General features: G+C 36.0%; 1 protein-coding gene across 2 annotated transcripts in view; it reads left to right on the top strand.

Moving 5' to 3' along the window:
* LOC111046733 (insulin gene enhancer protein ISL-1) overlaps positions 1–16,204 on the top strand; it is an 83,410-nt gene that overhangs the window by 57,831 nt on the left and 9,375 nt on the right. The window contains exons 4-5 of one of the 2 annotated variants that reach the window (XM_039421064.1): positions 909–1,213; positions 12,672–12,878. In XM_039421064.1, coding sequence (XP_039276998.1) covers positions 909–1,213; positions 12,672–12,878 — 512 coding nt within the window. Of the gene's footprint in view, positions 1–908; positions 1,214–12,659; positions 12,879–16,204 lie in introns of both variants that reach the window. The other variant, XM_039421062.1, reaches the window with a different exon arrangement.

Here is a 16,204-nt window from a genome sequence, read left to right as displayed (position 1 = left end):
AACAACAATATTTCTTATTTTTATCCAGTATTTCCAATCCTGATCCTTGGATAGGTGTTCTTTATTCTATTATGTTATGTGATATGTTGAGAAATTGTTCAGATGCATCATTTTGGATAAAATTGACTATCCTCATCCACATTTTACTATTCCAATCATCAATCAGTTTAGTTTATCAGGATTCAAATCAAGAGTAGAATACGTGAATAAAAAGCTTGAGCAGGAAACAATAAGACAGTACAATTGAATAGGTACATGAACAACAAAATACAGAAATTTCGCTCCAACACAATAAAAGCAAATAGCAACAATATTTCTTATTTTTATCCAGTATTTCCAATTATTTACGTACTTTAGATTTTGCATGAGCATGATATAATAAACATTCTGTAATTAGACACTGATAATATTGCAGTTTAATTTTCCCTCTGAACCGATTATATTATTCCTCTATTATTTGTAACATTCTAATTATGTTCCCGTTATTTGTACTGGAAACGTATTGATTGATACAAACAGCATGTTGACAGCATATTGAGTACCGGTTCTAAACTACGGACCACGTTCTGTGATGATGTCTTCTTCAGTGCGAAAAAATTGAGAAGAAAGTTTGAGAATCAGTCATAGGTGTTGGAACAAGTACGTTATTTTTCAATAAGTTGATGATACTTCTAGACAGCATCCCAGTGTTTCATTATCAACAAATATCACAGCATCTCATCAACAACAGTATTGTATGATAATGTGTAATAAATAGTGGTTGACTATTTCTGATTGGTTTTACACTGTTCTATAGTACTTGTAGATTCTAATAAAGATGTTGAAACTTCACATTCAACGAAAACTGCGGTTTCAGGGTGAAAAACAAAGACACAGTCGAGTCATGTTGAACGTTGGTTGTGTTGCAGACTCCTCGGAATCGGGCTCGCACAAGGGCCGCGACGGCTCGGGGGGCGGCCGAGGGGGCGGGGGCTCGACCAAGGTGTCGTCCGACGGCAAGCCGACCCGAGTGCGAACCGTGCTCAACGAGAAGCAGCTCCACACGCTGCGCACCTGCTACTCGGCCAACCCCCGCCCCGACGCCCTCATGAAGGAGCAGCTCGTCGAGATGACTGGCCTCAGTCCCCGCGTCATCCGCGTCTGGTTCCAGAACAAGCGCTGCAAGGACAAGAAGCGCGCCATCGCCATGAAGCAGCAGCTGCAGCAGGAGAAGGTCAGCAGCTCACTAGTTCTACACTTTCCAATAGAAAATTATTAGAATTCAGAAATGTTTTCATTATTGCATGATGTAAGTAGAGAGTAAGGCCTCATTCACATAGAGAAGTGGCGTGGCAGTAGCGTGTTGCTAGCTTGGAGCTGACCTTATGTCACGCCTCTCCTATAAACATGCTGGCGGCTTTGGCCAAGCCTAGAAAACCATCTATTCCAAGGAAAATGAATATTTAGCGAAAAAGTTATTTCTAAGATATAAAAATTAATTTATTGTTCTAATTATTCTCTTTTTGCTATGTAATTTTTTTGTGTAAATAAAGTTCTATTCTAAAAAACTTTGTTCCAATGCAAACAGAAGTAACGTTTAGCCACGCCACTTCTGTTTGAATTGAATATTATGTTCATAAGAGAGTTATAAAGAGTCAGCGCCACGCCACCACTTCATGCCTCGTCCGCGTCACTTCACTTCTGTGTAAATTGACACTTTTCACACTTTCAGAGTTTGGGCAGACAGTTGCATTTTATTTATATGCATTTATTCATTTATGTACAATTCATAAAAACCGTTTGGAATGAACTAACTGGCATATCCAGAAAACTGTTCCTCCTCCGAATTTTGATTCAAAAACTAGTTAAAAAGTAGGTTAAGGTATGAGATTCTTCTACTTTATATAAATTACAGTCCAATTTTCAGTGCAAGCACTTGAGAACAATATAATTATGAATCATGAGGAAGTGGATAAGAATTGAATGGGTTCTAGGTTAATTTTATTCCACTGATTAATTCCACATGAGTTATCTGATCGCATCAAGAAAAAGCCAATATTATATTCTAATATTACATCAATTTCAGCGTTCAATTTTGTAGTCTGCATGATGTGATTGAATTAGAAATTAATAATCAATCTAGACTATAGAGAGACTTCCAGATAGACTATAGAGTTTGATTTTATAGTAGCCACCGAGGAGGTAGTTTTATGGAGAAGTGATATTGGTTCTTGACAGAATTTGGTTTTTTCCACCCTTTAAAACCATTAAAAAAACGGAATGCATTGAGCATGATGTGATTGAAGTAAAAAAATTATTCTAAGCTGGATTACAGAGATTTTAAAGCTTGATAGTATGGTAGGCTAAGATGTGAGGAACTAATCATATATTTACGAATTCATGAGTAATCGCATGTTATTATGTGAGATGAGTGAAAGGTAACTGATTTCTGGTCTAGCAAGAATATGAACATTTCAAAAAATAATCTAACATTCATTAAACTATCGATTCGAACAAAAATTTCTCTCAATAAGCTATGAAACATTGCAATATTCCAGTAACATTGTTGTAACATTTCTCCAATGTTCAAGAATTTCATGTATGGATTTATCATAGATCTGTTGAATTGAACAGTTTATTCTAGGGCTCATAACTCTGTATCTCTCTACGGTACGCATGTAGCTCTGGATCATATAACTTCTGTACTATTCCCGTTCATTCTGAGAAGCTGTGAAGCTATGAGTTGGCCTGAAACATATCCATCCTGCACGTGAGAAGTATTTGGAACCTGTCGACTCATATCCAACAAGATTGCTCCCTTGTTCCAGCTGTCAACGTTATGTCGTTCAAACACGTTTTCAAAACATTCAAAACACCATAGTATATTTTTGTAATGTGTTTACAATATGTGCACAGTACATGATATTGGGTAACGGGTGATACCCCTAATAATAATAAACCATACTAATCATCTCCATCCACCGTTATTTCTCACATCAGGCTTTTTTACACATCAGACACATGATTCTTCAAGCTCTTTCCCAGTGGGTCTAGTAACATAGATGCAGATCCATATTAAAATTGATTTCAAAATTTGTTCCATCGTTCTTGGATAGGATTTCAGTTTCCTCAATTAGTTTTCTGTCCATGAATGTTGTTCACTACTCTCTAATTTCAATTGTTGCATAAATATAGCTTTAATTGTTGAAAGTTGATTATTCCAAGAGAGTATAGAATGCTTCCCAGCTCAAATTAATTAGATAAAACCATCTATAAGTAGGTGTTGTTTCGACAAAAGATTTATATCATGTTTACTGATAATCAGATGTAATTATCCTTTCATGTCAAAGTGTTTAGTTGAGTGTGGATGATTTGACATGCAAAGTTATTGAGTTGTAGATATTCAACAAACAGCGTTTGTAAACAAGTATTCAAAATTCAATTCTATTTTTTTCAGCATTGTTGATTTCAATTATGGTTCATTGATTCTTCTGATTAGGATCTAAATATCGGGGGACCGAGCTTCGCTCTCGAGTACAAAAGCATACAAATTTTATAACGGAAGAGGAAATAATAATATAACTTATTTATAGTTTATAGAATGTTTGCTACAATATTTGTTAATTTACCATTTACTATTCTACACTAATAGCATCTAGTTACTATTTTGGACTTTTTAGGGTAAAATTTAGCCCAGCATTCACAACTATATACAGGGCCCGGCATAAAACCTGACGATTTTTGAGGGATAATAACTAAAGTTTGTTTCGTACAATTGAATCATATAATATATCAAATTGAAGATCAAATTTTGCAATTCATAGTGAATTACATAGATTACTCACAAAGTTTTTTATTTGTAGATTATGTCATCCAAATGATTTCCGTTACTTTTCATGCATTCACTTAACCTAATTCTAAAATTTGCCATTGCTTGCTCAATGATCACTTGTGGAATTGCTTCAATTTCTCGTTGAATGACTTTGTCATCCTTAGTTCTGTGGATAATCGGCTGCTCAATAACGGTAATTTTGATCATCCACAAATCCCGACAGATGAAAATGTGCCTCATCACTTGAAAGAATAACGGCATCCTGGCGGACATTTTCGAGAATGATCTCGCAAGCGGCTTTGCAATATGCCCAATAACTTGCATTAAGTTATTGCACTCACATTATCTTATACGGATGGAATTTTAGGTCGGAATGAAGAATTAGTCGTACACTCCGATCAGAAATGGCTAGCACAACAGCATGTTTCGCTGCTGAACGTCGTGGAGACCGTGTAACTCGGGCGTTTTTCAGGCGTTCGTGGAGACCGAGTACTCGGGCGTTTTTCAGACGTTCTCACGGTTCGTTTTCGTCCTGTTGGTTTTGTTTTTGAAGCAGACAACGTGTTCCTGAAATTCTTTACCCACAACAAGATCGTATTCCTACTGGGAACAGGCGCGTGTCGATTAGAAATATTGAAATTCAAATTCAAATTCATTTATTTGCCATAAAATAATACAGATTGATAAAATAAATATTTTAACTTACAAAATGGCACTACCGGCAAAGAAAACTTGTGCGCCGGCAGTGAGTTTGAGCAACTAGGTACAGCAAACATGTCAATAGAAAAAAAGAGCTAATTCAAACCACTAGAATAAATAAAACTATGGAAACCAGGTCACATCTCAATACTTACAAACGATAAGACAAAGTAACAAAATCATAGTTTGATAGACAACTTTCAGATAGTAAAGGAGGAAATAATTTGAATAAAACATGATAATAAAGAGTTGATGAATGCCTAGAGTTGAAATAGTTTGACTACAATATTTTCGGTCTTGATCCAGTTCTCAATTTTTGTTTTAAGTGCTTTAGAGGGTTTTATTTTTATAAAATGTTCTGGAATAATATTTATTAGTTTATTTACTATGTAGTTGAATTGTCTTCTGCATATAGTTAGTTCGAGGAACAATATATCTGTTTGCAGATCTGAAAATATAATTAGTTTGATGCATTGTAAAGATATCTGTATGATTGCTGATATATTTAATTAGATATCTAATATATAGCTGTCTGACTGTCATAACTCCAAATTCCAGAAAAAGTTGGTGACTAGGGTATCGTCTGGGCACTCCCAAGGCTGCCTTGAGAATACCCTTTTGAATAACATTCAATATTTTAAAATGTGCATTGAAAGCGCCACCCCACACCCTAATTCCATACTGGAAGACTGACTGAGCATATGCTAGATATACCATTCTACTTAGACCTTTGTCTTTGAGTAAGCTCAAATTATAAAATTTGTGGATCATATATTTCATTTTACTACACATACTATTTATATGCTCATTCCATCTTAAATGAGGGTCCAGAGTGACACCTAAATAATTTGTTTTGGTCACGTTTTCTAAAACGGGACAAGGGCAAGGCAGTTGATTACGATTGCTACCGTTCTTGCCATACAGGCAATTTACATTGTGTACTCTTACTGCATTTAATTGAATTGTGATATCATCGGGTTGAGTTCTTGAGTTTGGTGAAAAAGTCATATAAACGCTCTTTGAGTAATTTAGTGTCAACGCATCTCTAACAAGCCACACTCTCACACCAGCTAGTCCGATGTTGGTTAAGGATATCACGTTGTCCCATGAAGTCCCCGTAAAAACCAATGCAGTATCATCAGCATACGACAAAACTCTACATCCCTTGATAGGAAGACTTAATAGATCATTTATATAAACTAAAAATAAAATCAGAGAAAGAACTGTACCCTGGGGTAAGCCGAATCCTGTTAAAGTTACTTTGCTCTCTTTTCCATTCAGAGTTATAATTTGTATTCTGTTCCCCAAATGCAATGAGCAATGAGCAATGAGCAATGAGCTTCAAGACCGGACCACGAAATCCATATTTTTCAAGTTTTTCAAGCAGGTTGATGTGTGGGACAGTATCAAATGCTTTGGCTAAGTCCAGAAACACAGCCAAAGATTTTTTGTTTGTGTTGAAATTAGATGTTATTTCTTTTACAAATTTCTGCAACAAAAACGCTGAGCCATTATTTCAAAAATAAGCTTCAATCACAATCGCTGGATGTTCACTTGACCATGACATACTGGCTACTGAAATGGCAAGAATAGACCTGTCGATTTACAACATTCCCACCTCTTCAATGACAGTAGTTCAACCATAACAATTAATACAAGTTTTCACTTGAGAATTACTTCTAATTCTACTATCCAAAAAAGGAATGTTATTAATACACTATGAACACTGAAAATTTATGGTCATTGGTTATGTGTCTCATCACTTTATAAACAAAATACTACACATGCAAAAGCCAACCAACAGCTGTGTGCATCTGCTGAAAAAAGTTTTAGTGTTGAAGAATTAAAAGGAAATTTAACTATTTAATGAATTAGGAAACCTCACGAAAATGTGTTTCTACTTTGAATATGATTATTATTTTTGAATATCAGGGCACCGAGCTTCGCCCGTTATTTATTGACTTTTGATAAACCGAACACAATTCTTTGAAATGATTTGGGAAGTACTAACAGGCACAGTCCAAAACTGTTTCTTTCCCGAATTTTGATTTATACACTATAAATAGTCCAGGAATAGGTTATGTTCCATACACTTGAATTCAGGTTCAATTTTCTGTTCAAACATTTCAAAACAAAAAAATTATAATTTAGATTATATACAAACCAAATTGAATAACAAAGTAACACTCACTAATCACTTGAAATTGTCATAAATAATTATCAACTTTGAAAACATGATATACTCTAGTTTAGGAGGATTATCATGTCATGTCAACAAATCAGATTATGTTGATCAAATCGATTAAATTGTCTAGCTGGATAAAATTTCTCGCTGATTGATTATGATTACACAGCTGGAAATAATTCTGTCTCTCTCCCACACAGGCACACGCATCTTCTGTTATCGAGAGACGACGAAATTAACATCTGTTTTCCAAGGATGAATTATCCTTTCAATATCGTTCAGCGAGTTTTCCAAAGAATGAGACCTAGTGCAATCGAATCTTTATACCACAAACGTACTATGTTCCAAATTTCGTGAAAATCGTTAGAGCCGTTTTCGAGATCCGTAAAACATAAATAAACAGATATAAAAATAACCAGATATATAAAAACAGAAATTGCTCGCTTAATAATAGGATTAATTATAATTAATTTCACTTTTCAAACCCTCAACGTTTCTTCATCGTTTAGGTCGTGTTTATATTTTACAGTTTGGCTATCAACTTGTCAGCTTGTGAATTTCGGGGATGAGATAATATTTCGATTTTCCACAGACGCACTCGCTTACTCATTTTCATATCCAAAAACGACGAAAATCTCAGCTGGTTTTCCAAGGATGAATTATCCTTTTAATGTCGTTCAGCGAGTTTTCCTAGGGGTTAAGACCTAGTGCAATCGAATTTTTATATCATAAACCTACTATGTTCCAAATTTCGTGAGAATTGTTAGAGCCGTCTTCGAGATCCGGTCACATACAGACATATATATAAAACATCTAAACATATAAACAGAAATATTGCTCGTTTTATAGTATAGGATAACCGTTCTCCTGACAAAAACTAAAGTGTCATTCGAAATATAGCACACAGTGAATATCGTGTACAATGGATGGAGCTCAATGATGATGAGTTGAGATATAAAATGTGGATTTGTTTTGGCCCACAATTTCAAAAACTTGAGGATTTTCATACAATAGAGGGAATATAATAGAGGAACTTTAATTTTCAGCTTTTAAATGCCCTCTTCCGCTGAGAAACCCAAACAAAGTATATAATTTGTGAAGAATGACGAGGAAAGAATCCAATACATTGCGAAAGTTTGTTTGAAAAGAAGGGTTGCGTACTTTGGATATAATAAAGTTCAGTAAACGCTCAATAATGGCCGGCTCTGGCAGAAGCATAATATAGAACTTGTTGGCAACCACATATTATGCTCCAAAAGGGGTTCCTAAATAAAGCGCAATATTAACAATGAAAGAAGACCATTCAAAGCACGGCTACTATACAATTATTACATATTTTAGGAGTATTATTATTCGCACCCCATGTAAGTTATTCATTTGTATATTTTTCGTATGAGACGGCCCATACTGTTCCAAAATTCAATCCTATCATACTCGTAGGGGCCCAACCCACCATTCTTGCAACGAAACTGCGAATACAGATTGGACGATAAATCCCATTGCATAAACCCTCCACCCTCCACCCTTCTTTGCGTGGCCCTCAAGCAACCAAATTCCATTGTACCAAAGTCCGAGCTCGTAGTGAGGAGGGGGTTGTTTCAAACCCTCCTCTTCTGCTCCATCATACCCTTGTGGTGGGCCATTATGCATGCTTATCCCAGCGAATACAATGTTCGGGGGCTGCACATGAATTTCTACCCCTTTCATTGAAGCTAAAGAAGTAATCGTCACAATGCCGCCAACCTGCCAACGATAAAATTTGACCACACCCTCTTTTGTTATATGCATCACTGGAAAAATCAACCGCTTTTTGAATATTCAATGTTATTATGAAATAGACTTTTCAACCTTACAGAGTAATAATTCTTTCTGGAGTAGAGATTTGGCAAATTTCAGTTGCCTAGATAATGAAATGAATGTTTTTTCCTGGATTAATTAATTTGGATATGCAATGTATTTAATTTGAACTATTTTGATGAACAGTAGTTTTTTGAATCATTCATTTTTTATCTATTACTTATTGTCAGTGATAATAGTGTAGGCTGTATGGTATGATAGTATGATGTTATTCATTGTTTATTGCATTGGGAACAAAACTGTACTCATGAGTAAGTAAATTATAAAATAGGGACTTTGAATAATTGTTCTAAGAATAAGGGAATAATGGATAGAATAAAATTAATAATTATTGTATCACACTACAATGGATAGAAGGTTACATCGAACATGATATTGTGTTGGTATTTGAAGGAATCATAAGAAATAAATAAAAATGAAATATTAGTGAATAAGAGGAACTCCTAGTCATCTGTCTCATCCTCCATACATAGGAAAAGTTGTCATATTAATGGAATCAGAAATTCATCAATTGATTATCATAATAATTATCATGAAAGTACATGGATTCAAACAAATATCTTTTATTTTTATAGCACCTAGTTAAACACTAATAAGCTACTCTTACTTGATTTTGACTTCAAACAAATAATTTCAAGATGTCTTAAAATGTTCCATTCTTGAATCGAAGGAGAAGCTGATTAATGGTATTGCTACTGAATCTGAGTACAGAACTTGTTTGGCTGGAGCAGCTAGCTGCCCTAGCTCATATGCGGTTAACGATCGTAAGCTGCACAGAGCGAATTCAATAATTATGAATGCGATTGTGAATGAGCTTGCTGTGATGAATGATGAACGAGTCTCAGACCTTGAATGGATCAGTCACTCACACACAGTTACTGACGCATGTCTCTTCCTCATCAGTGCTCAAGTCCACCCATCATAAAACGTGAGATTTGACGAATATTGGCGAGCGTTCATGCAAGCTGCTCGGTTGCTACATCATGCCAGCTTTTGCCAAAAACAATTGACGTTCACTTCCTGTCTTTAATAGCGTCTGTTGTACGAGACACCCAAACAATCAATTAGAGAAGCTGTTGTCGCGGAGACTGTATTTCATGGAAGCATTTTTATACTTGCACATAGAATGATATTAATTGATAAAGATGCTAAAATAAATATTTCCATGCATCGGTCGAACTATATACACTCGGTTTAACTTCGGTTTTATTACTAATTCAAAATTCAAAATTCAATTGATGATGAAGGGATTGGGATGGATTCATTATATGCACAAACTGATTAACGAACTTTGACTACTGTATATAAATTGGAGGCAGACACAGCTTGATTCACTTCCGTATTGATTAATATCCAGGATACAAATACAATCATCCTGAACAAATACAAATATTCAAGTACAATTCTTGTTCATAGTCAATAGTCACTCTATAATAATACTCGTATTTACAATGAATAGCCACTTATTAACAAAAGACAATGGATAACGATTATAAATTCTCAAATGTCACTTGAAACAATCGATACAAGTGAAGAAACGAAACTATCCTTCAATCCTGATAATCTATCAGTTTTGAAATGCAGACCATTGAAATAATTCACTCAGAATGAGATTTCAATAATCAATCTACAAGTTTCATTCAAAAAGAGAATTATACCATTCAAAAGAAGGAGATAGATTTGATGTATAGCTAACAGGATAAATTAAATTGAATGAATTTATTACTCACAGATTGAACTCACAATGGTCTTACAGAATGGAACTTTATACCAATCATGCATTGCAAAAGAAATAACATTGCCTAACAGAAGTGAAAACCAATCTTTTACCATTTACAAAATAGAAAAAACCAATCGTATAATGAAGTCAGTGACTGTAACTACATAAGCGGGAACCGGGAAGAGAATTCAGCGATGGCGATGCCGTTCGGACCACCGTGGTTGAGTTCGGTATTAATGGTTTGCTATCGATTTGGAGCCGCAGCGAGCGAGCGGGCGGGCGGAGAGTGCAGTGCATACCGAAGCGCGACGTCCTCCCAGGGGATTGGTGGTCTGAGCTGGGCCGGAGAGGGTCGGCCGGCGTTTACTGTCGTTTGTTTACCCTCGCTCGGTCCCCGAAGTTTAAATACAATAGTTTTCCGACAATTTCCATGTTAAAAAGAGCGACGCTGTTGACTCTAGTTTCGGTTGTCGGCAAACAGAGCGAGAGAGCACTACAAATAAGAGAACGGTCGCATCGTCTTCTTTTCGAGAGATGCACGTCTTTTGGTTGATCACGTCTTCAACCAAAACACTTGTCGGCGAGTCATGTGACCAAACTCTATTGAACTTGCAGCCTACTCTTTTGGACTCTTTTTCCAAGTTCTTGGGAACGTTCATCACGCCGTAGGATCGAAAACAGAATGTGATCAAATTTCCAGAAAATAGGGAGATGGAGACTATTTGATGAATAGTAGTATTTCTTTCCCAGTTTTGATCCCACTTGAAATGTTGGAGTTGAGTGATAGTGAGTTCTGACTCATCTTTTCCCAATAATTGTTCATCAATAATCTGACGTAGTAATGAGTTCTGTCAAATTTGCATAGTAGTAAACACATTCTCACCGAATGGTTGTGATCAATTCAAATTGGAAATTATTGAAATCATTCCCATGTTCTCTCTCAACAGTAACAATGTTTTCATGCATGAAAAATCACGTATCAGTTCAAAGTTCTATTGAACTTACTTTTAAAGCTGATTCAATTTCAAAGCTATTCAATTTTAGAAGATAGAAACATCACATGGGAGATCGTTTACCGGTAAACATTGACACTGAGAATGATAGGAAAGCATGCCTTCAATGGAACTTTTTTAAGTAATGTTTGTATCAAAAACATTGTAGGGAAGAGGCTGGTTCTGATTGAATTTAATGGTAGGAATAAAAAACTACTCAGAATCGTCAACTTTCTATTGTTTATTTTGTTTTTGACAGGTTTTCCTTGATCGACTCCTCTACTAAGTATGAAGTAGGTACAGAAGTACTATGGCAGTCTTGGTAGTAGATGAGAGAGGGCTTGGAGAGCGTTTTCCGGTGTTTCCATCCCTATTACGAGTCTAAAAAGTTGGAACTTGTAACAGAAGTTAAAGTTAGGTGGTTGAATTCGATAGAAGTTCAAGTTCAGAGCCACATGCACATGAATATTCTCTCAAATCGCAAAGAAACATGAAGATTAAACCCATTGTAATCGAGAAGATACATTGCAAGAAGACAAGAATTATCGATCTTTCAATTCAAATCAATGTAGAATTTCCAAACTTGTTCTTTCTGAGACAGACAGAAGATAGATACCTGAATTGAGTTTGACCAGTAAAGTCCTCTTCAAATCCTCTTCCTTTCATTAAGAAATTGTATTATTTCATGGAAAATATTTCTCCATATTGATATGCATAATTTTTTTAAAAGTAAATATTTACATTATATTTATAATCAAGTGGAAAACCTATTTTATATTTTGTTGAATCTCTTTCTACTCATTTTGTATTAAAAACATCCAAGTTCGAAAATCTAGTGTACATAGATATTTTTGAAGTGGAAATATTGTGTAAGTAGAGACCTAAGATGTTTAACCGTTGGACTTTGCAATGTTATCTAAATTGAGAAATATACAAGGAAACCTTAGCACAAACCTCCAGCCCTCGCTAAAATCATTTTAATGGTGTGATTTTTGTAAGAATAAAGAATAAAGAGACTTCATGCAACTAGAGATCTCTACAGCAAAGGAGCTGACGATTTTTGCACTTGGATTAACTTATATTTTTTCCAATTCTACCATTAGATAGATATATTTATTAATTCAACTCAGGTAGTCAGGTGTAGGCCTATAAAGCGATACTGCGAGTTTAAGCTGTAAATACTGTGTATTGAAACTAGAAAATTTCTAGTATTACCTTTCTTCGTATCTATGTCTAAGGGAAATGAACTGACTTTTGATTTAATTTTATGAATTCTATAGATTCGCGGTTTTTCTCTCAAGTTTCATTTCATTAATCGGTGACAGCATTATGGTGGAGGTATGTGATGCTCTGTGGACTTTTGACTGATTGTGGTGTATATTGGGCTGACCGAAGCTCCTGTTTCAGGATGGCCGCAAGATGGGCTACGGCAGCATGCAGGGCATCCCCATGGTGGCATCCAGTCCCGTCAGGCACGAGAGTCCTCTCGGCATGAACCCCATAGAGGTGCAGTCCTACCAGCCGCCCTGGAAGGCGCTCTCCGACTTCGCCCTGCACACCGACCTCGACAGGCTAGACCCGTCCGCGCCGCCTTTCCAGCATCTCGTCAGTCAGGTCAGTTCCTCGCTAACTTCAGTTATCAGTGATAATTCAAATAATAATTGTTTTATTCTTCAATTGGGATTAAAATATGCGTTTTATGAGGTAGACCATATTTTCGGCATATACTGCAATGGTAAATGATGTGCACTTCATTCACATTTGAAGCCTAGCCAATACCATTTATTATGACAAAACATTCTCCCAATCACCCATAAATTCTTCATACATGCTGGTAAATTTGAATAGTTGTAAGTGCGTTCAAACTGCAAAGTATGTCCTTGTTTAAGAAGGCATCGAAACAACAAGACATCTAACCGGACATATCACAGATGACATAGGTAATTTCGATTTCTAAACTAGAATAGTCTGTTGATTATTCACCTAGAAAAATACCATTTAATCAAAAATAAGCTTAAAACTTCTAAAACCCCTACTAAGGAGCTCTCACTTCACAAACTGACATGTGTGTCTTTAGTTTCAACTTGAATAGTTTATAGGAATTAGAAGTCATTAGTTCTCAATATCTTATCGTTCAGAATATTTTGATCATCAACAATCCTGTATCGCTGTCTGGGAACCCAAGTTAATTTAACAGACAGAGCCATCTAACGGCCGAGACAAGAACTAGTGAAGCCGGTTGTAATGTCCCGCCTTTACGAAGGCGAAGGCGCCTACTATCATCCAGCCAAACATCTCTCTGCCCTCCGGACCACTTATGGCACATTTCTCCTCTTCTCTCCTTCTCCTTCTCTTACACTTACTTCTTCATCATATTATTCTACTCCTTCTCTTCACCACCTCTTTCTTCGTCTTCAAATCTTCCCGCTCCCACCCTATCCGCACTTATTAAAGAGATAGGATAGAAGCAAGACTGGCGTCTTGATAAAGGGGCTGGGTGTACCGGTGTACCCCGCTTCCCAGCGAATGAGCCTCTGTACTATAACAGGCCCTAATAAGGGCTGCTGCTCTGGTGGGACGGAAGGAAGCAAGGGGAAAGGATAGGCGCCTCTTATACGGCTTTTTATCTTCCCGTAGTAACGCACCTCTTAGCGTCACTGGTAAGGATCACGAATCAGACCAGACACAGGATTAATATCATAGTGGTTCAGGTTGGCTGGCTCCATTACAATCGGAAAACGTCTTCCGATTAGGACTATGATGGATTAAGCTCATCATCATGGTATTGTGTGGTCTATCAACGATTTGCTTTCACTTCCTTATTTTAGATTTCTGTCTTCATTCTCTTACATTTGTTAATCCTTTTATTTAGACTGTTTATTTTATGGTTGATTTGTGGGCTCTTAACTTCTTATGTTCTCGTACTTATCTATTTCCCTTCGAATTAAGCCGCTTTTTCATGTTCCCAATACAGTAGAAGTTTCAAATCCTTCGATAACATTAATGTGAAAGAGGCACAATATTGTGAAAGATGCTATTCAGGATTGAAATAAGAATAGATAATGACAGTTAGTGTCAGTGACAGCTGACAGACTACCTTAATGTCAAGCAGAATTCATTTATGTCGAGCCTGAATGAAGCAACTCTATTTTTCCGAGTGTTGAAAAGCCTAGTGGGAACGAGAATCTTTGATGGCATTTTACTCGCACTTGATTGGTCTCGGCTAACCTTTCAGCTATATCACATTTGTGTTATGATTCCATCAACTGTTTCTAGTAACTTACCTCCCCGTGTAAGGGTCAATACTCCAAATCAATATAGTCCATACAATGAAGACGAATAAATGAAAACGCATAATCAATCAACCATTCCGACAATTCACATCTATTAATAGAGGTGTAGCTCGCAAAACAATGATTTCAGTGTAAACCTGCCCGAAAACAAATGAAAACTTGATTACCAGCTATTCTGAACATCGAAATCAGTCGAGCAAATAGAGGCACCGTATTATAACGAGCAACTAGGCATTTAATTAGTCATGCTGGTTACGTCAGTCTTTCCGTCAGGAATCAACCACACCGGCATCATTAATTTGTCCCAATCCAGCTACAAATTTGTGAACATTTGTGGCGGTGAACGGAGAGTGTCAATAAACAGCAAATGCGTTGCCTGCATATCGTTCATTACATGAATCAATCATTCAGAGGATAGATTCAGTTGTGATCACAAATAGAACCCATAACTATTAATTAATGAATTATTGTGATCAGTTTGTCAAGTAGAGCTTGGTTGAATGATTCAGACTTGAACTTATTTGAAAGTTTGAAAATGTCAATTATCCCATTATGAATTTCTATTATATAAAAATATGAGAAAGAAACAGTTTTGGATTGCGTATGTTGTCTCTCTCCCAATTCTTGCCATGATATGAGAATTACTACACGAGTAAAAGAGATTGAATATGATGATTCGATTCCCTTGAAAACTTTGATAGATTTCCTTTTGAAAAATTCTCTACTCTATCTGGATAGAATTCGATGGCAACGAACAATATCGTTCAGACGTTTAGTGTACAATTGTGATTAGAATATCTACTGGAAGCGTGGTTTGGTTTGGGTTCCATAACTAATTGAAGCTTTCAAGGAGTAATCTTGGAGATAATATTGATGAACACGAGTAGCGATTAACACTAACTAATTTTCACGCTATTTCAGAATTTCACAGCTATCATCAAACTCAGCATATAAGAAAATAATTTTTCATCCATGCTAGTCCTCTCTCCGAAGACTGGAAAGGTTATATATCAAACGTTCTTAAAATGTCATTTAAATTCTACTGTGATCACAAAACTTATGTATCAATCTTCACACCCAAAATCATAACAAAATACTCACAACTATAAATAGATCTAAAGTTTTTCTCGCCACGGATAAAATTCAACAAATTTTTACAACTTCTCTGACAGAAATAGAATGCAACAGAGCTCGCATTGTGAAGTTGGAAACTACTAGAAAACTCGTTGAATCCTGTTCTGGAAAAACATGCTCACATAAATTCTCATTACTATTCTCCCATCTTGTTTTGAACTTTCAATGTGAAACACGCAAATGTTTTACAACTTGATAAATCTTGAAATAAAATGCCTCAGACTTGAATCACTATAGCAAACCCAGCGGTGGAACAATGCGAGTAAATAACTTCTCGTCACTATTTTATCATCTCTTTTCAAACTTATACTATAATTTTTACTACTTCTTCTCAGAATGTAATGCACGAATCCCTATTACAAATTTACAGATTCAAAAATAGAATCATAATGGTTTGAACTTAAAGTTGAAACTGCTATAAAAGTTGAACCCATTGGTAAAACAACACGAGTTGAACTTCTAGTCACTATTTCACCATCTCTTCTCAAACTTTATTGCTCACTATAAGCTTAA

This window comes from Nilaparvata lugens, chromosome 2 (genome assembly GCF_014356525.2).
Source record: "Nilaparvata lugens isolate BPH chromosome 2, ASM1435652v1, whole genome shotgun sequence".
NCBI lineage: Eukaryota > Metazoa > Arthropoda > Insecta > Hemiptera > Delphacidae > Nilaparvata > Nilaparvata lugens.
Note: the sequence above shows the minus strand (reverse complement) of the source record. Positions and strands in the feature narration are given on the sequence as shown.